This window comes from Rhododendron vialii, chromosome 7a (assembly GCF_030253575.1).
Source record: "Rhododendron vialii isolate Sample 1 chromosome 7a, ASM3025357v1".
Taxonomy (NCBI): domain Eukaryota; kingdom Viridiplantae; phylum Streptophyta; class Magnoliopsida; order Ericales; family Ericaceae; genus Rhododendron; species Rhododendron vialii.
In genome coordinates this window covers 30115253-30135373 of record NC_080563.1, presented here as the reverse complement: position 1 = coordinate 30135373, position 20121 = coordinate 30115253, and the positions used below count along the sequence as shown (strand labels likewise).

The 20121-nt window shown below is 37.8% G+C and overlaps 2 protein-coding genes across 8 annotated transcripts; both read left to right on the top strand.

Moving 5' to 3' along the window:
* Window positions 1-12055, top strand: LOC131332216 (histidine kinase 5). 7 transcript variants are annotated; one of them, XR_009201619.1, is made up of 7 exons: window positions 1-829; window positions 4846-4917; window positions 6425-7142; window positions 8546-8608; window positions 8824-9035; window positions 10581-10674; window positions 11131-11173. XR_009201619.1 is itself a non-coding variant. In XM_058366300.1 (6 exons), the coding sequence occupies exons 1-6, from the start codon at window positions 810-812 to the stop codon at window positions 11166-11168; spliced, it is 999 nt and encodes a 332-aa protein (XP_058222283.1). In that variant the 5' UTR covers window positions 1-809; the 3' UTR covers window positions 11169-12055. The 7 variants fall into 7 exon arrangements, 4 of the variants coding, with proteins under 4 accessions (XP_058222283.1, XP_058222282.1, XP_058222281.1 ...); XR_009201620.1 differs by lacking the exon at window positions 11131-11173 and having other exon boundaries at window positions 10581-10715; XM_058366300.1 differs by lacking the exon at window positions 8824-9035 and having other exon boundaries at window positions 8546-8602; window positions 11131-12055.
* Window positions 12056-14627: 2572 nt separating this feature from the next.
* Window positions 14628-16584, top strand: LOC131332881 (uncharacterized). Its single transcript, XM_058367191.1, has 2 exons — window positions 14628-14949; window positions 15525-16584. Exons 1-2 carry the CDS (start codon window positions 14628-14630, stop codon window positions 15926-15928), a joined length of 726 nt encoding a protein of 241 aa, XP_058223174.1. The 3' UTR covers window positions 15929-16584.
* The last annotated feature ends 3537 nt before the right edge of the window (window positions 16585-20121 follow it).

Below are 20121 nucleotides of genomic sequence, written 5' to 3'. Positions count from 1 at the left end.
TTATTTTTGGCGGACTTGTGGTTTGTATGTTAGATAATTCATTCAACTAAACCATTTCTAGATAGTTTTTCCATTTGTTCTTTAACTGTTATTAGTAATGTGCTGATCAAACAAAAAAAAAAAAAAAACTGTTAGTAGTAACGTGTATCCTTCAAATGACAAGAATATGTTCTTTTGACAGATGTATTCAGCCTTACCAGTACCCTACTTGTTTTATGTTTTTCCATACTGTCACCTGCGTTTGTAGTTTGTATTTCTTCATGGTATTCCCAAGGTTAAAACAAAAAAAATAGTAGACGAAGCTTGGTCATTTGCTGACTTTGGCTCAAGTTGGCTCAGGATCAGTGTGTTTAGTTTCTGTAATTGATAGCGTGGAGTGAAACAGCTATTTGGGGACGGTTGAGGTTAGATGCTATGCAAATGGTAGTATGTGACTCTCTGGACATTTACTTGCCTTTGGTTGTGTATACTTTTGTTAGAACTAGTTGATAGAACAGTAAAGCTAACATGCAAGTGGAGTGGTAGCCTAGTGGTGCCTCTCATGCATTTGACTGGGGTTCAAACCTCACTAACTACAACTAACAATACTGACTTTCGCATAGAGAAAAAACAAAAAAACAAGTAATGCTAGCATGGTGAGTTTGAAGATGATGTTGATGATATAGAAGGGGTTTGGCATTGGATACATACCTTTTTTACTTTTTTCTTTTTTGATCATCATTGGATACATTCTTGCCTAACTGGTTTATTTGCTTGTTATTTGCTGTCCCACGGATCGGATAGTGAAATCCTAGAGCACGAGCTGGACAATGTCTTCAAATGTACACATGTAAGTCCCAAATTTCCCTTTTCTCAAAGATTGACAGTCGTATTTAGAACTGAGTATATTTTATTTGTTTGGGCATAGTGATTCTTGGGCGGAAATGACACAGCATAACCACTAACCAGATCTAGAAAACAAGTCCAAGTCAAGACTGAAGAATACGGTGAAAGCGGACGCCAAGAAAGTCAAGAAACCATTCTTCTACTTCGCGTTTCTATCTTCCGATTGTGATATTAAGTCTCAAACTTGATGTTTGTTTATTCATCTCCGATAAATTCACAGAAGCTGGTTAAAAGGCCCTGGCTCTAAGCGCCAGTACCCTCAACCTCATACACCAGCACAGTTTCTGCTAGTATTCATTTCATGTATATCTTTCCTCTCTAAGACTATCACTGCTCCTCAAACCGCACCCCCCTCCCCCCCCAACTACTTGCAGATCCACCCATTCAAAGATTTCTGAAGTAACTGGTGTTGACTAGGGGTGCACGCAGTCCAGATTTGTCTGATTCTGTAGAAATTCGAGGACTGAACTGCTACGGTTCCAAGAAAATTGAGCTCTGTGTCCAGATACCAAACCAATCCGCGAATCAGGGTTTGGTTCAACTCAAGGCTTGGACTACTGAAGAACTGTTGAAAATTATGCCAAACAACTTCTTCTGTATCGAGATTAGGATGTTCCCTCTTAAAAAAAAAACTTCTGTTCCCTCCATATTTCCAAGAGCAAGATCTAAACAAAACCTTTTAGCAATATAAATCCTTCACAAGTCCAACAAAGGATCTAGTAAAGGTGAACAAAGATGCAGGTGATGCAAAGACAGAGAGTTGAGCGAGAGATGTAAGCAGTGGATCTACCAAAGGTGACCTATAGAAGAAGTAAGAATCTTGGTTTGCTACTTTGTTTACATTTTTTGTCCATTTGGGTGTAATTACACTTAACCCTCTCAGGTTTTAAGCTTTAAAGATACCAATAAGATATAAGAATATGAAACAATATTTACTCAATGACACACGTGTACTTTCCGGTGTAACCAAAAAACTATGTACTCTGTCCCAAATTATTGTGCATGTTTCTTTTTTGAGACCTCTCAAAAATTGTCTATATTTCACAATCTATAAAGTTTTTTATAATTTTGAAATCTTTGCCCTAAGGTACTTTGTTAACACTATTTGTCCGGGAAAGTAAATGAAATGTATGATGAATTTGAATATTTTTGCATATCCCCAAGTCCTTGAGATAGAAATTTGATGAAGTGGACCCTTAGATACATACCCGCACCTGAGTCTATCAAGTAGTAACATAGCATGAGTTTGGATGTATGATACCATTCCATTAGGCACGGAAGGACACAAGTGGAAGTTTGTCAATTACGCCTTCAAGGAATTGAAAAATTAAAGACCTGAATAGATTCATTAGTTATCTCAAAATCAATATTTTCGTATCAGTAGTGCTATAGGTACTGACGCCCGGTGTAGGGAAATCGTACCGATAGCCGCGCCGGGCTGTCTCCGGCCACCGGACGGCCGATCCGAGCCGTCCAAAAATTCTATAAAAAAAAAAACGAGGGGGCCCACCCGGGAATCAACGGCATCCGATGTGTCTAGGGTGCTTGATCTAAACACCCTATTTTTCGTGTATAGATCAAGCACCCTAGACACATCGGATGCTGTTGATTCTTGCGTGGGCCCCCTCTTTTTTTTATAGAATTTTTGGACGGCTCGGATCGGCCGTCCGGTGGCCGGAGACGGTCCGGCGCTGCCGTCGGTACGATTTTCCTACACCGGGCGTCGGTACTCATATCATTTTCGTTTTCGTATTTAGAAGCTCCCTGTAATCTTAAGCCTCAATATTACTTTTTTTTTTTATCATTATTTCTCATTCATTGCGTTATTTTCTCCATGAGTATTCATTTGCAAATGGGTCTGATTGTTTGTGGATATTGAAGAATCACAGACGTCTCGGCCTCACGTATCCTTGTTGGACATGTGTCATACGACACAACACTCTGAACACCTGCTGAACAAGTATACACGTCTAACTTTTTACTATATTATTTTATTCACACTCTGGGACACTATGGGGAAACTTTTTGGACAAGTTAAGGAGACATTGTGAGTTAAAATGTTGGTTATAAAAAACTTGGCTGATTCAAAATATCCGTAGATGTTTATTTCATGAACACTTATATAATGGCTGATGATTTGTATCTTAATAATGTTAAAAACAGTTGGTGATTTTTATCTTAATTTGATAGGAATAGTATTTTTATTGTTTATGCGAATTCATAAAAGTATATATTTTACTCGATCATCCACATGAATGAATGTTGCATGACCGCCAACTTTCCACTGAATTCGAGTTTGCCCCACAGGTTGAAGCGTTATCAGATGACATTCTTTTTTGTTTTTCTTTCCATTGTTTCATGGACTTTGGTCAAATTCTTTTCCTCTCTCATGGCTTTAGAAAGGCACAAGGGTTTAGTAAAATCACATTATTCATTCAACCCCATATGAACTTTCTTTGGGATTTTTAGAAATATAGGTAACTTTGAAATTTTTCGATAACGATCATGTCATTGTAACTCAACCCCATATGAGGACTTTCGGAGCACACTGTCACTGCCTTTAGGTTTTGCCTTTCCGAAGCTGCTCTGTTTAAGTTCATCCATCCTTGATGAATGAAAATGAGCTTAGTTATCATACCAGAGTACCAAACCAAAACGAAGTATGGCCTGTGTCCTAATCAATAAGAGTTGACTACATGAATCCTTTTTCACCATTCTTGTATTTGGAGTAGGAATGTTTATGAAGAGGATTGTTAGGAGTAGTGAATGTGCTGTCCTGAAGATTTTGTGACCTTTTACTGGCATTGAGAGTATGTTTGCTTCTTTCTTGTTTACTTGCTTTTGGGATATGTTTATAAAGATATGTATGCTGCTCCATTCCGAAGACTGAGTTACCCCTACTTATTTTTCCATGTTCTTACCCTCTCCAGGTGTAGAAGTTTTAGAGGCCATGGCTTGATTCTCTCTAATCTGAACATGCAACTTTTCAAGACGGGAGGGCCGTCCCTCTTTCTCCCTCTCTTCTCTGTCCTGTTAGCGGGAGGGCCTCCCGATTTTTCCTCGCAACCCCCACTGCCATAACCCATTGTTGTTAGTTGGTTGAAATCTTTGAAGGAGAAGTTTGGATCATTCAGGAGGTTGAGTGATTCTTAGACTTCTTTAACCAAATTTCAATTTTCTTAGCCATCGGGGAAACAAAGTGTCAAAATTATCATTACTTTTATTAGGGTATTTGAAGCTTTTATTTGACATATTTGATTTTGTGTCGCGGCTTTGTTAAAGAGTAACTTTGTCTTATTCACTTTAGTACATTGGTTATTTCTTTTGACTTGTTACTATTGGTTATTTCTTTCAACTTGTTACAAATGCTGAAATTGTCATACATTTTAGAACCCTGGAAGTATTAAGAGAAATTATTCAATGCTCTCTGCCCTCTCTTCACCACACATCCAATGATGGAGGGAGGGCGTGAAGTTGCGCCCTCTCACGCGCAGACAAAATAGTCACCTCGTAAATGGCGGGGAGCACACTGTTTTCAAAAGACTCTGGATATGCATCTAGTATTGAATTAATGGATAAATTGTTTGAAGAGAGAGAGGCTCTGTGAAGGAAGCATAAGGGGTGTGTGTGTGTGTGTGAGAGAGAGAGAGAGAGAGAGAGAGAGAGAGAGAGAGAGAGAGAGAGAGAGTCTAACCTGTAATAACAAAGAGAAATATAATAGTGTTTTTCTGAAGCAACAAAGAGGCCAGCATTGCAATACATTAATATTTTTGACCTCCAAAGCACATGGGTTCTTGAGTTTCTCTTCTCTCCAATTGTTTTCCTTTTCCTTCACATGCACTCCTCTCTCTGTCTCTCTCTCCTACATACAAAAAAATACACATATGTATTGTCCATAACTTTGCTAGTTATTTTTCCATGGACCGATCACTTTTTCATGAGTTTCTTTTAGATCGACAGTGGAAGGAAGAAGCTGAATCACACTTCCTGTATAGTTGGAACAGAGAGTCGAACAGTCTTTCTATCACCAAGGTTAGCTTTCGTTTGCCTTTGCAATGTCTTTCTTTTTTGATCTTTTTGAGAAATTCATTGAACATCCCTTTGGCAATTGCATTGTGTTTTGTTCATCATCCATAGTTGATGAATTTTAGTTCGTGTTTGCTTTTTGGCTTGGTTTGATAATTTTACTCGTCTAGGTAAAAGAGAACCCAAAAGGTTGATGTGGATAAGCCAAAAAAGTACTTAAGTTGGGCTGGTTTTTCCTTAAAAGGCTTCCCGAATCCCCAAAACTTTATTGATTAGTATTTAGGGAACATTGATATGCGATCTAATGTGATAATCTTCCTCTGTCGATTCGCGGACGTGGTGGTTTTAATCTACCCTCTGTGCCATCTACTAGTCTTCAATCTGTCCACAAAATTGTTCCTTATTCGGTACTGCATATTTTTGTTTTTTTTTTGGGGTGGGTCGGGGGGCAGGGACTTAAACTCTACCCCTCAATGAAGTTGAAGTACATAGACCTACTTTATTGAGCTGCAAGACCGCCAAAAGTGTTACTGCAGACAAAATGAAAGTAACAAAGCCACTCCACTCAGATATTTAATAGAAGTATTAGGAATGAGCACTGGTTCGATCAGGGATGGAAGCATAACTCAAAACAACAAACAGCAAGAACAAGAGAAATCGGTGGAGAAAGTCGTGTTCTGTGTTCAAGGTCTGGCTGCGGAGAAGAGCAAGAGATAGGTCGCTATCACTCCGCAGTGTCAAGCAACCCGACCTGGAGAAGAGATTCTAGTAGTCTCTAGGAAAAAGACGACTCTGCAGGTGAGCTCCCCACCGGAATAGTAATGTTTTGTTCTGTCTTGATCAGGATGGTTCTCAGTATGTAGGATTGTTCTGAGATCTTGTTAAGGAAAGTATCTTGGAGCCCGCTGTTTTCCTCTGTCCAACACTATCTAACATTATTCAGTCACTTTTTGTTATTTTGGATTTGGTGTTAATAGTGGGATTGAACTATAGAAAAGTGCAACACTGTATTTGCAACTCTCAGAATTTTCGTGGGAGTATGATGCGATTCTAAAAAAGTATGCTATTGAGGAGGACATTGTTGAAAGGAAATTTTATAAAAGAAAGGCACTTTCGTTTATTTAGTTGGGTTCTTGATAATTGAAATGGGTAGACGAGGAACAAAACTTTCTATCATTGATGGTATTAAAGACAGAAAATCTACCATGGGAGAGGAAGTGTATTAACTATTAAAGTAACTTCTGTTTGGCTGTTCAAAAAAAAAAAGTACTGTTTGCGGATCCAAATGCTTGGCTGAAGTTTTGTTATCGTTGAAGACTGAGTGACAATCAATTAATGGGACCTCATCAATCAGAGGATAAGCTAATGATAAACTATTTTGTGATATAGTCTGATACCTATCATTTTTAGTCCCTCATTTGATGGTGAACTTTGTTAGTCACCCAAGTGCAATTTATTTATGATGCATTACCTGATTTCTAACTTCTGCTTAAAACATGATATTGACCTCAAGGGTTTGTGAAATGGAGAACGACAATGTGGAAGAGTTGGATGTTGAAGGCCTCTCTATAACGTTGCCTGATGATATAAACGAAGCTGGAAAGCAATTCAGTATAGAAAAGCCAGGTGCAGATCAAGATATTCTGGAGGAAATTGAAATCATTGAGGAGCCTCAAATTGTTGATTTCGAGCACCTTGTAGAGCTAACAAATTACAGTGAGAAGGGATCCTCCCAGTTAGCTTACCTTGTAAAGAACTGGGATTATAGACAGGCTAATGCTGTGCGACTTCTGAGAAAAGAGCTTGACAACCTGAGCAAACAAAAGCAGGAAGTTGAGCTCAAGCACTTGGAGATTTTGGTGGAACATCGTTTTGAGAAGAAAAGTAGTTATGCTAGTGATAAACGTCCAATATCTATGTTGGATGAAGTGTGTGATATATTGCCAGATTTTCCTTCGAAGATAAAAGATGTGGTGGTTGAAAACAAAGGCCTAGAAATAGAAGCCGAGTATGATACCGTAATTTACTGGAAGCAGCGCACCAGGCATTTTGAGGAATTGTTGGAGGCTAGCATCCAGAGGGAGCAGATACTCATGGAAAAGTTGCAGGAAAGCATAAAGAATTTGGAAAGGCAGTCCCCAACAGTTGAAGAATTGTCCCAGATTTTGAAAAGAGCTGATCATTTCCTGCATTTTATTCTTCAGACTGCGCCGGTTGTCATAGGTCACCAGGTAATATTTGCCAGATGTCATTTTAAATCCTTTAGTTTCCTGCTGTCATTAAAGCATGGGTACTTCTAAAATCATGTCAAACTCGCAACACTAACGGACTGGGTGCCCCTACTTTGCATGCTAATTCTACACGTACCCGATACGCAAAGTATGTATCAAATTCTGCTCTACAAAGTTGAAGCATGGTTGTGGAATTAAGATTTTGTCTAGTAAGTTCTTTAGTATGATTTCTAAACTCTAGTTTGTACCTTAAGTTTGGCATTAAACTATTTTTTATGTGATGGATTTTTAGTCACCTAAATTGTTCAACTATTTCCTTTAGTTATGTGTAATTATACATGTCATACGTCCTCTGAAGAATAAAAATATTTTTTTAGAGCCATACGTGTACCCTACTTTTTCTAGGTGTTTGCCTTATCGTTGTACCTTATTGTGTCAGTACTCGTAGTCATACTTGTACACATAGTGTTAATCGTGTACACTGTTTTTCTCAGATCTTGATGATATTGTTCTCATATTTACCGTCATTTCGTAAGATCAGGCTTGGTTTTAGGTTAGAAACATAAAATCACATGAATTTTGCTAGAAGGAAATGTGGGTTTGGAAGCTGATCATACTAGAGATGGCTTTTAGGAATCTAAAGAGTATCTGATCGTACTAGAGACAGCTTCGACGTACTCTGATGCAACTTCAAACTCTTGAGTCTTGCCTTAAAATTACATTCCTGACTTTTCCATTCTTGCAAATGATTTAAATTTTTTATATAAGTACATAATACGATTACGACAAGTTTTTTCCCATCCGGTGTTCGGCTTTCCCAATTCTGTTTCATTTGTTTACTACCAGAAAATAAACCTGCTTTTATATTTCCCATGCCCATTCTTCTACTTAAACTAGCTGCTCTTATTTGTTCTGTTGGCGGTAAACCACTTCAAGTTTAACCTTTCCTTATTGTAACTCCTTTAACTTGTATGATTCACTCTTAAGCATTGTTACCGTTCCTGAAATCAACTAACTAGCTACACCAAGTTAACTACCAAAAATCATTAACAACGTTGTTGCCAAACCACCTAGATGCTTTTGTTGAAGAAAAAGGAACTGGAGATGGGTCTTTGTATTTAGATTTGAACAAGTTATTGAGCATTCTGATATTGTGATGCATCAGTGCATAAGAAAAGTAAGTTGGTAGGAAAGAGTATATATCAGGCAGGAATTCAGGGTTGAACTCTGAAGCTGGTCTATTGTCTGTACACTTCACTCCTTGCACCAACTGTTCTTACAGTAGCTGAGTTCATTTCTCTTCACTTTGTTTCTGTCATTAATAGTGCTTCTTTATCGTGTACAGTGGTTTTCTCGATGCATTCATCATTCATATCTCACTCTTCCGTTTTGTTTTTTTTCAGGATAAAGAGTTGCGGTATTGTTTCATCTATAACCCTTATACGACTTTGCATGAGGAGGTAATTGTGCAAATGAAATATTTTTCCCATGTTCTCGAATTTCCTACGTATATGATGGTGTGAAATCTTCCCACAGTTTTGCCATCCAAAGTACTTTCATTTTTTATATTCTTATTGAAGTTTTTGGTTTCTTAGTCATTTTGCTTCCTCAAGGCACTGTTCATAGAATCTAGCTCAGGGATTCCTCAAATTCAATGATTATCAGGACATTATATGAAAAGCAGATGTGGAAATATTCACTGGTACTGGTGTTGAGGAATTTCAAGAGTTCAAAAGAGAAGTTCTGGAAAGAGGATTACCAGCGAAAAGGGAATGTACTTTTGAGACCGAACTTTTTGGTTCAAAGACATTTTTGATGTATGTAGAACCTGTCTTCAGCAAAGCAGGAAAAACTATTGGTGTGAATTACATGGGGATGGAAGTAACTGATCTGGTGAGCCAAATTTGGCTATCTTCTGTCATCGCTATCTGTACAAAACATTAAATGCTTGTTTTACCATAAACTGATCAGCATATTTTGTTAATTTTTTTTATATATTGGTCAAAGGAAGATATAGTCGAACACACAGATGAAAAATTTGAGCAAGTCTTTTCTGTTCAACCACAAGTCCGAGATATTTTCGATTTGCAAGAACAAAACACCAATCCAAAGATGAGATACCATTGGTTAGTAAAAGAACAAAGGATGCAGAGGCTCCTGCACCTTTGCACATAAAAACACAAATGAGCTCTTCTCGCTTCCTCAAAATGTCAATAGGAAGGATGTCCTTAGTAGCTGCCGAAGTAAAGAAAGCCACCTTTGGAGGGGCCTTAGAACACCCTTTAGTGGAGTAAAACAATCAGCAATTGGTATTAAGCACCTATAAATCAGGACGGCACTCGGTAATACGAAAAGAGAAAAACAAAGCACGCCACTGCAGATCCCGTTTGAAGCTGGCCCCCAAACTAAGGATTTCTCCATCTTCAGCTGTGAGGAGTAAGCAGATCACCATGCTACCCCCAAGCTCTTTTGAACCGATCTGTTTCAGTTTCACTATAACATTGTACTTGTTCTCTGCTTCCTTTTAACTCCCACCTTTTAGTATTTTGGTTTTTGTTTTGAGCTATGAAGAACAAAAACTCCAACTAGGTCTCTGCCCCCGTATTGGGACATGGGGACAAGCAGGGGACATGCCTAAATACGTATGGAACATTCCACATGGCGTGTTCCTTAAATTAATTGATCGTGACATGTCCCTTAAATTTAGTTGATTTTTGGAGGGGGACATGGCATGGACACGTGGGGAATATGGTTGGGACACGTTCAGGGACACGCGGGGTAGATGTGTAAGTAATTTTAATTTTTTTGGGGGGTAAACATGTTATGGCGTAAAGAGTTGAGTTTTAGTGTAATTAAAAATATATAAAAAAGCCTAAAACATAACATATATCCTTTTTTACATGTACTCGAGTGCGGGTGCAAGTCCAACCATCGGACCTTCCTAAACTTAAATCTTATGATACTTGGATATGTGTCCCAAAATTTGGTATGGATACGAGGACACGTCTTGAACACTTATTTGTAGTACATGTTGAGTAATTTGTTCAGATGATGTATCGTAAATTATATTTAGAAACGTATTTAAATAAGAACGGGTTAAGAAAAATATGTTTTTTGCTATTCATGACCATGTGAGACTAGAAATATCGCTTTTCTAGCTAATTTGATATTGATTTTTCTGTAAAAATCATAACAAGTAGAGGATCCGAGTGTCAAAATGGATACTTGTGTCGAACACATCGACACGCGTACTTCAGCACATGTACATATATTCTGCCGTGACCCCGTCGTGTCTGTGTCCCTATTTTCGTAGAATTTCGTGTCCTGTGTCCGTATCTGTTTCCATGTTTCGTTCCCATATCCGTGCTACATAGGTTTTGAGTATTCTTTAGACAATATGAGAAGAAATGATACGACTTGTTCGTGGTTACATAACAGGTGAGGAAAAGGGAAAAGATGGCAAAACTTCGTGAGGAAATAGCAGTTCAAAAAGCAAGGGAGACAAAACTTAACAAGACCATTCACACAACAGGTCTATCTCTTCGCTCAGTTCTTGGTGGATTCACTGGATTGTAAATGTTTCGTGAATCAGCTTCAGAAAGCAAAGGTTTTTCAGTTTTAAACTTTTCGTGTTTCTTGTAGAGGAAACAACGCAAGCAAAACAATTGCTATAACCCTTTGTTATAGCATTTAGTGTTTCTTGTAGAGGAAACAATGCCAGCAAAGCAAATGCAATGACCCATTGTTATAGCATTTCATGTTTTCTTGTATTGGATGGGAATTGTATTATTTACATGTTTATCTTGCTGCCTAGCTTGGTCCTCTTGCTGTATTTATATGGTTACATGCTGCTGAAGGAATCAACCAGTGAAACCCATATCTGACTATACTCGGGCAATTCCCAATATTAGGTTTTTTTTGAAGGTTTTGGTTATATGTTTGCTAGTGAATTTCTGATTTATTTTGCATTGCTTTTTTTTTTTGGTAGGAAATGATGAAGCAAGGGAAACCAAACCAGAAAACTAGTCCAAGTTGACAATAAAGAAGATAATCAAAAGGGATGACAAGAAGCTCAAAATTAATGTTTCTTTTCTAACTGCTAGGGTAATTGGCGATGTTTAGATCCTGTCAAAACCACCATTGTTTGCAATTGAGTCTATAATCTGTATTTTAGTCTTTATATTGTAGGCATGGGTAGATGTTTAGTCTCTGCCCACTTGATTCAAGGGTCGATTGAACTGTTCAAAGTCATCGCTTAGCTGCTTGAACGTATATGACCTATCCTGAGCACCTCTACTGTTTAGTTTTGCACTTTCGACTCACCCTTTAGGTCCTTTTTGTATTTTTCGTGAAAATTTGGCTAAGGCACCGCTGTTTTCCGGTGCCCAGTGTGCAGTAAGCGCTTCTTGGGTGTGTGAGCGAAGTGGTGCTTGCTAGGCACGTCAGGACAAGCGATTATACGCTCTCTTTTGTCCCGTAAATTTGTAGAGGTGCGCTCTATCTTTGCATATGCATGCCTCGAGGTTTATCATCACATTTTATTCTAATTCCGTACCCTACACTCTTCACCTTTCCCTCTAAGTCTTTGGCTGATTACATTGGAGCCAACGAGCCGTTAGAGAACTGAGGTCTAAGTTGAAATCTTGTGCGCACTATGGATCAAGGAGCTTGGAGTGCTAGAAGAAGTTGCGGTGAACCTGTAAGTATTGGTTGTAATCAAGGATTTGAATCCTGTACCGGCCGGCACATAGTGTTTCTGTGCAAATCTGGTACTCTAGAACTGAAACTATGTCTCAGCTCAAATAGCTACAGTATGGTATCGGTCAATATCCAGACTATTGTTTAAATTTAATTTTCTATTAGATAAATATATATGTTATGTTCGATGTCAATAGCGATTAATCCAAAACGGTACATTGTATCTCATTGATAATGGTGCATAACATACTAGTCGGAAAAGCGGTACTCTAGCTAGTCCAACATCTAGAACCTTGGTCATAATTTCTTTCTCACACTTCTTGCAAACTTTTCTGATTCACGGTTAAATAGCTTAGTTATGTTCGGGTTGTGATTTTAATCTCGGGGACATACCCTAGGGTTTCCACACATATGTGCGTGTATGTGCATTGCTCCTCTTCTTTAATTCTTGCATATTATCATGGAATTGCTTGTTGAATTCCCTGTTCGCTCTCCTCTAGTTGATCTTACCGATTTAGCTAATTTCACGAACGTTATACTTGTAAATTTCGTTGTCTGAATGATTTTCAAGTACTTATACCCTGAAGGCTGGTTCTGTACTTGTGTGGGGAAATTTCATTAGAAATGTAAACGTTAGGGATTATAAGAAAATCCTGGCATTTTCACTCTGGCAAGTTATTTTCTTACGTTTTTTTAGACCCCTGTAAAGGTCTCTCTACAAATTCTTAATTCAAACACAACTATCTAAAGTGATATGGGCTTTTGTTCCTCCGTCCTTATCCACTTTTTGACTTTTCACTGTCTCAAAATATTTGTCCATTTTGAAAAGTAGAAATTCTGGGCCGCTTCTACTTTTCTATTTCATAGCCCACTAGATCCTTTTTTAACAGAGTGCAATTCCTTATGGGTCCTGTGGGGGGTATTTTACATTTTTACCCCTTTTAAAAACAAATAAAACCCCAGAGAACGGTTTTAAGGGTTTTAAATCAAATCTGAAAAACATTGAGAGTACTGGTCTTCTCAGAGCGGCGATTCCTTCGATCCAGAGAAATCATGCTTTGATCTGGTCTTCTCTGGCGATTCCTGCGATCCAGAGGCTGAAGCATTCCGGCGGTGATCAATCTCATGCTTTGAACTGGTCTTCTTGTCCTTTTCTCCACACCTCTTCAAAGTTCAATTTGTATCTGTGTGGCTGTGCGTTTTCTTCTTCAGTAATGGTACTTGGGAGATAGTGTAATAGTTGTATTCCACATCTACTTTTTAGAGATTATCTAGTGCGGAGAATAGCGCACCACTTTCTCCTCCTGTCCACGAGATTTGTGAGAGATTTGCCAGAGATTTCTTCGATGATAATGTGCTTCGATTTTACCTTTGAATCAGTATTTTTTGTTGGTTCATTGATTGCATGCGTTAATAGTGTGCTTATGTATGCAAAGAATTACATCGTTATTTACAAAACGTAATCCATATGATGTTAATTAACATTGTCAAATCTGTATCTGTGTTGCTGTTCGTTTTCTTCCTCAGTAATGGTGCTTGGGAGATAGTGTAATAGCTGTATTCCACATTTACTTTTTAGAGATTATCTAGTGTGGAGAATAGCACACCACATTCTCCTCCTGTCCACAAGATTTGCGAGAGATTTGCCAGAGTTTTCTTCGATGATAATGTTCTTTGTTTTTACCTTTGAATCAGTTGTTTTTTGTTGATTGATTGCATGCGTTAACAGTCTGATTATGTATGCAAAGAATTACATCGTTATTTATAAAACGTAATCCATATGAGGTCAATTAACACTGTCAATCTGTAGTGTGTGATTAACAACGCTAATAGTTGTTATGTTTTGTAAAGAATTGCATGTGGTTATGTGATATATAGTATTCGTGATCAATTAACATTGTTAATTGCGTTAATTGTCTGATTATGTATGCAAAGAATTGTACGTGGTCGTGGTTACATGATATACTCTTGGTTCTTGACTAAGTTAAATGATTTTGCAGATGGATTCATTGATTTTGTTGTGTAACTACCATGGAGAGAGTTGTGGAATTAGGATTTTTCATAAAAATAGCTATGCACAATTGGTGGATAAACTCATTGTTAGGTGGAATGGTTTGAAAGCTGGGGAAGTACGACTTTCATATAGTTTGGAAACTGATCGTTTCTGCATGTTGCAGAATGATAATGATTTAGATGTGATGTTTGAGTTGGTGTCCAGTAGTGGGTTGAATCGTGTTAAGGTATCAGTCTTTGATGCTGGTAGTACAAGTGGTGGTGGTGGTGGTGGTTCTAATAGTGGTTGTGGTGGCGCTGATGGTGATCAACAGTTGGCTACTTTACGTAGGGATTGGAAGATGGATGTAGATAAACAAGAGCCTGAGTGGGTGCCAAGTTTTTGTATGCATAAAGAGTCGGTTTTGTTATCTGCTGGATGGAGTGCGCTCATTAGGGAAGTGAGGCAGAAATTTGCTGGTGGGGTTGTGGAATTTCGGGATGCGTTAGCAAAATATGCGATGCACAGTGGTTTTGAGTATGACTTCGTCAAGAACGACAAAGAAAGGGTCACAGCTGTTTGTAGGAATAAAAGATCAGGCTGCCCATGGATCGTACACGGTAGGGTGGATAAACTAAGCTGTTTTTTCTATATTAGGAAGTTGAACAATGTCCATGATTGTGATGTTTCCGCTTTCAATGTGAAACACTTGCGTGCGAGTTCTTCTTTGATTGGAAAGCTTGTTTTGGAGGAGGTTCGTTCACGGCCACAAAAGCGTCCAGTTGATGTTCTTGATGACATGTGGGCTATCAATTAGTTACAAGAGAGCTTGGACTGGTGTTGAGAAGTCTAAGGCTAATGTGTTTGGAGATTATTCCATGTCATTTGACGAATTGCGTTGGTGGGTTGAAGCAGCTAGGTGTTCCAATCCAGATAGTGTGTTCGATATCGACTTTGATCCCCAAACCAAGCATTTTGTGAGGATGTTTGTTGCATTTCGAGCTAGTATCTACGGTTTCAATCATTGTAGACCTATGTTATTTCTTGACGGGACATTCTTGAAGGCGAGGCATAAGGGTTGCTTGCTGGCTGCATCAGCGAAAGATGGTAACAAAGGTAAGTTAATTTATGAAACAGAAATGCATATGCATCAATTGAAAGACTGAAATATACCTGCTAAACATGCACTGAAATAAGGCCACAACTGAAACCATGTAAACCTGCTAGAACAACTGAAAGTTGCAATGACTGTGTTTTCAGAGTCGAGTCTTTCCATCCTTTGTATGCTTTGCCCATGTAAATTTATTTTTTCTTTACTTTTTCGTAGTATTTTAGCATAAAGTCTTATATCATGGTTTAGTAAACATTTTGTTTTGTGTCATTGCAAGTGCAGTATCCTCTTGGGGTTGTTAATATGAATATTGTTTAACAAAGGTTTGGCATAATTCATTTGTCACTAACCTTTCAAAACAACTTGATGAGAGTTTTTTTTTTTTTGTCCTAGATCGTGTGTTCAAAGGTTTGGCCTGATCTTTTCATCACCAATATCTATTTAGGATTCTGTTCGTGTTTTTTTCTATTCGCATGCTTTGTATGCTTCATAAGTTTGGATATGGATTTCTGTCGTTCAAAGAGTGAATAAATTGTGAGCTGTCTACTCTATTAAGTGTCTTTCTTTTGTTTTTTTGCAGGTTTGTTTCCTATTTGCTTTGCTATTGTTGACGCTGAAACAAATGTTAGTTGGAGTTGGTTTTTAGGTAAGCTGCGTGATATTTTGAGTAATGAGAGGGACATTGTTTTCTTTTCTGATAGAAATGATGGAATATGTAGTGGAATTGCTAACATATTCCCACGGAGTCCCCATTCATATTGCTTGTATCATCTAAAAATGAATTTGAGACATGCTTTGAGTGGTCTGAAAGGTGGTTTTAAGGAACACTTAGTTAGCCTATTTAGTTTGTGCGCTCATGCGCCGAATGAGAAGATGTTCGATGATCTCATTACTGATTTGAAGAGCCAGGGTAAGGGTAGGGTTATAACGTTCTTGTCAAGGCTGCCAAAAGAACACTGGGCATGTGCGTTTTTTCCCTGGTAAACGGTATGGAGAGATGTGCTCAAACTTGGCGGAGTGCTTCAACAATTGGATCAAGGAGGAGCGTCATCTTCCGGTGACACAGCTCATTGACCGAATCTGTGTGAAAATGATGGAGAATATTGCTAAAAGAAGTCAAGTTGCTGCAAAATGGAACTTTTCTATCTGCCTGAACATGAACAAAGAGCTGGAGAACTCATTTCATGTTTCAAAGTCATGGAATGTAAAGCGCTCAACTACTGATGTCTTCGAAGTCCTTTATGATCCTTCTGTAATGGTAAATCTCTCCAATCAGACATGCTCGTGCTTCGAGTGGCAGTTTAGATGTTTCCCGTGTTGCCATGCAGTTTGTGCCATTTACAATAGTGGAAAGGACTTGCAAAACTATGTCGGTCCTTACTATATGGTTGAGACATACCGTGAGGTGTACTCGCTGCCAATATATCCGATACCTACCTTGTGGAAGCCTGCACCAGGTGGCAATGAGGATACCATTCTTCCACCATTGTCAAGGAAGCCATCTGGACGACCTCGAAAAAAAAGGCTTCGGTCAAATGGCGAGAAGATCAGACCAATACAGTGCAGCAGGTGTGGGAAGGTTGGAAGACACAACCGAAAGACCTGCAAAGAAGACTTGAGGGTTGCTGATTGAAGATATGCAAAGTGGATATGAGTTTAGAAGAGTGCTGCTGATTGAAGATATGCAAAGTGGATACGAATTATATTGCTTTGTCCTGTCTCATTATGTGCCCTCGCGAGTTCTGTTGAGTTTTTGTCCAAAACTTTATTGTCTTTTTGTGTCTGGTCTGAGTCCTATTGAGTCTTTGTCCGAAACTTTAGTGTCTTTAGTCCTGTTGAGTCTTTGTCCGAAACTTTAGTGTCTTTAGTCTTGTTGAGTCTTTATCTGAAACTTTAGTGTCTTTTGTGTCTGGCGGTGGCAGTAGAAAAATAAAACCCTCTCCCAAATTGGTTCTATGATATTATATTGAAATTACTGAAATTGAAATTGCTGATGGTAATACTTTTGTGATGCTGTCCTGTTTCAAGGCTTTGGATATGGTGTCTCATGTTTGCAATCTCGTTAGTCTTTTAATTGCGAATTCTGTGCATATCCTCCTAGTGTTGCTTTTCATGTTAGAAATTATGGATGAAGAGTATACTACCATATGCTATTATGTTTGATATATTTCTGGCTTGGTTGTTCAAACTACACAAAGAAAGATGAGTTTCTGATTAACCCTTTCTTTCAAAAAGAAAGCTGGTCATTTAACACTGTTAATCAATAGTATGATATAACTTTATCCTTAAATTAACAGTGTTAATTGCATTACGTTTTTCAGTTACTCTTCCTTACACACCAGTCATGCCTCTTTTCTTCATTAAGGGATACTGTAGCTATTATATTTCCTAGCACTTGATTGTTGCTCGCAAAGTGTAGAGGATGAGGATTGAACCCTGGTTGAACACCACACGCTTTTAATACTTTCTTTCGAAAGGAAAGCGGGTCATTTAACACTGTTAATCAAAGAGTAACTGCTTTTTCCTTTAATTAACAACGTTGATTGCATTGCGCTCTTCAGTTATTCTTTCTTACGCACAAGTCATGCCCCCTTTTTTTTGTTAAGCTTTTCTGTAGCGAGTATTTTTTCCTAGCAAAGCGCAAAACACGACAATTGGAACCCCGGTTGAACACCGCAAGCTTTTAACCCTTTCTTTAGAAAAGAAAGCTGGTCATTTAACACTGTTAATCAATATTGTGATATACTTTTCTCTTTTAATTAACAGTGTTAATTGCATTGCGCTCTAATATTCTTCATTACGGACAAATCATGGCCCTTTTCTTCATTAAGGTTTTCTATTAGTTATTATTATTTTTTCTGTAGCCTTTGATTGTTGCTCGCAAAGCAAAGATGACGATGATTGGAACCCCGGTCGAACACCACACGATTTTAACCCTTTCTTTCGAAAAGAAAACTGGTCATTTAACACTGTTAATCAATATTGTGATATAGCTTTCTCTTTTAATTAACAGTGTTAATTGCATGCACTCTTCATTTATTATTCCTTACGGACAAGTCATGCCCCTTTTTTTCGTTAAGGTTTTCTATTAGTTATTATTTTTTCCTACCTTTTGATTGTTGCTCGCAAAGCAAAAAAAATGACGATTGGAACCCCGATTGAACACCGCACGCGTTTAACCCTTTCTTTTGAAAAGAAAGCTGGTCATTTAACACTGTTAATCAATATTGTAATATAACTCTCTCTTTTAATTAACAGTGTTAATTGCATGCGCTCTTCATTTATTATTCCTTACGGACAAGTCATGAACCTTTTTTTCGTTAAGGTTTTCTATTAGTTATTATTTTTTCCTAGCTTTTGATGATTGCTCGCAAAGCAAAGAAGATGACGATTGGAACCTCAATCGAACACTGCACGTTTTTAACTCTTTCTTTCGAAAAGAAAGCTGGTTATTTAACACTGTTAATCAATATTGTGATATACCTTTCTCTTTTAATTAACAGTGTTAATTGCATTGCGCTCTTCCAATATTCTTCCTTACGCACAAATCATTGCCCTTTTCTTCATTAAGGTTTTCTATTAGTTATTATTTTTCTCTAGCCTTTGATTGTTGCTTGTAAAGCAAAGAGAACGATGATTGGAACCCCGATCGAACACCGCCCGCTTTTAACCCTTTCTTTCAAAAAGAAAACTGATCATTTAACACTGTTAATCAATATTGTGATATAACTTTCTCCTTTAATTAATAGTTTTAATTGCATGCGCTCTTCATTTATTATTCCTTACGGACAAGTTATGCCCCTTTTCTTCGTTAAGTTATTATTTTTCCCTAGCTTTTGATTGTTGCTCGCAAAGCAAAGAAGACTACAATTGGAACCCCGATCGAACACCGCACGCTTTTAACCCTTTCTTTCGAAAAGAAAGCTGGTCATTTAACACTGTTAATCAATATTGTGATATAATTTTTTCCTTTAATTAAAAGTGTTAATTGCATTGTGCTCTTCATTTATTCTTCCTTGCGGAAAAGTCATGCCCCCTTTTTTCATTAAGGTTTTGTATTAGTTATTATTTTTCGCTAGCTTTTGATAGTTGTTCGCAAAGCAAAGAAGACGACGATTGGGACCCCGGTCGAACACCGCACACTTTTAACCCTTTCTTTAGAAAAGAAAGCTGGTTATTTAACACTGTTAATCAATATTGTGATATACCTTTCTCTTTAATCAACAGTGTTAATTGCATTGTGCTCTTCAAATATTCTTCCTTACGCACAAGTCATGGCCCTTTTCTTAATTAAGGTTTTCTATTAGTTATTATTTTTTCCTAACTTTTTGAATGTTGCTTGCAAAGCAAAGAGAACGACGATTGGAACCCTGGTCGAACACCGCACGCTTTTAACCCTTTCTTTAGAAAAGAAAGCTAATCATTTAACACTGTTAATCAATGTTATGGTATATCTTTCTCCTTTAATTAACAGTGTTAATTGCATTGCGCTCATTTATTCTTCCTTACGCACTGGTCATGGCCCTTTTCTTCGTTAAGATTTTTCTATTAGTTAGTATTTTTCCCTAGTTTTTGATTTTTGCTCGCAAAGCAAAGAAGACGACGATTGGAACCCCGGTTGAACACCGCAGGCTTTTAACTCTTTCTTTCAAAAAGAAAGCTGATCATTTAACACTGTTAATCAATATTATGATATAACTTTCTCCTTTAATTTACAGTGGTAAATGTATTTCAACATGGTCATATACCATTCTCTTTTTGATTAACAGTGTTAATTCTATAGTGCTCAGATAAGAAGTTGCTGATAAGAAAGCTTTTTCATGTATAGTTTTTCCAGAATGTGTGAGCATAAGAAAGATTACAAATCAGTGGTTAGTGAATCCAAACAAAACTTGCAGCAAATTCAAGCTTACACATCAATTGTGATTTTAGAACTGCGACAAGTATCACAGTTTGACTTAAATGCATTCAAGCTTACACATCAATTCAATCATTTTTTTTGTCTCTGTAAAAATTTCTTCTTACAAAGAGAACTAGTATTACTACTTCCAACATCCACTAGACCTCGAGAGGTGTGTCCAAGGCATGAAAACCATAATAACACACTAGACACCAATAGTGACACACAAGACACAAGACACAGGATACAACAGGTACCAACTTAGCTTTGTCATACA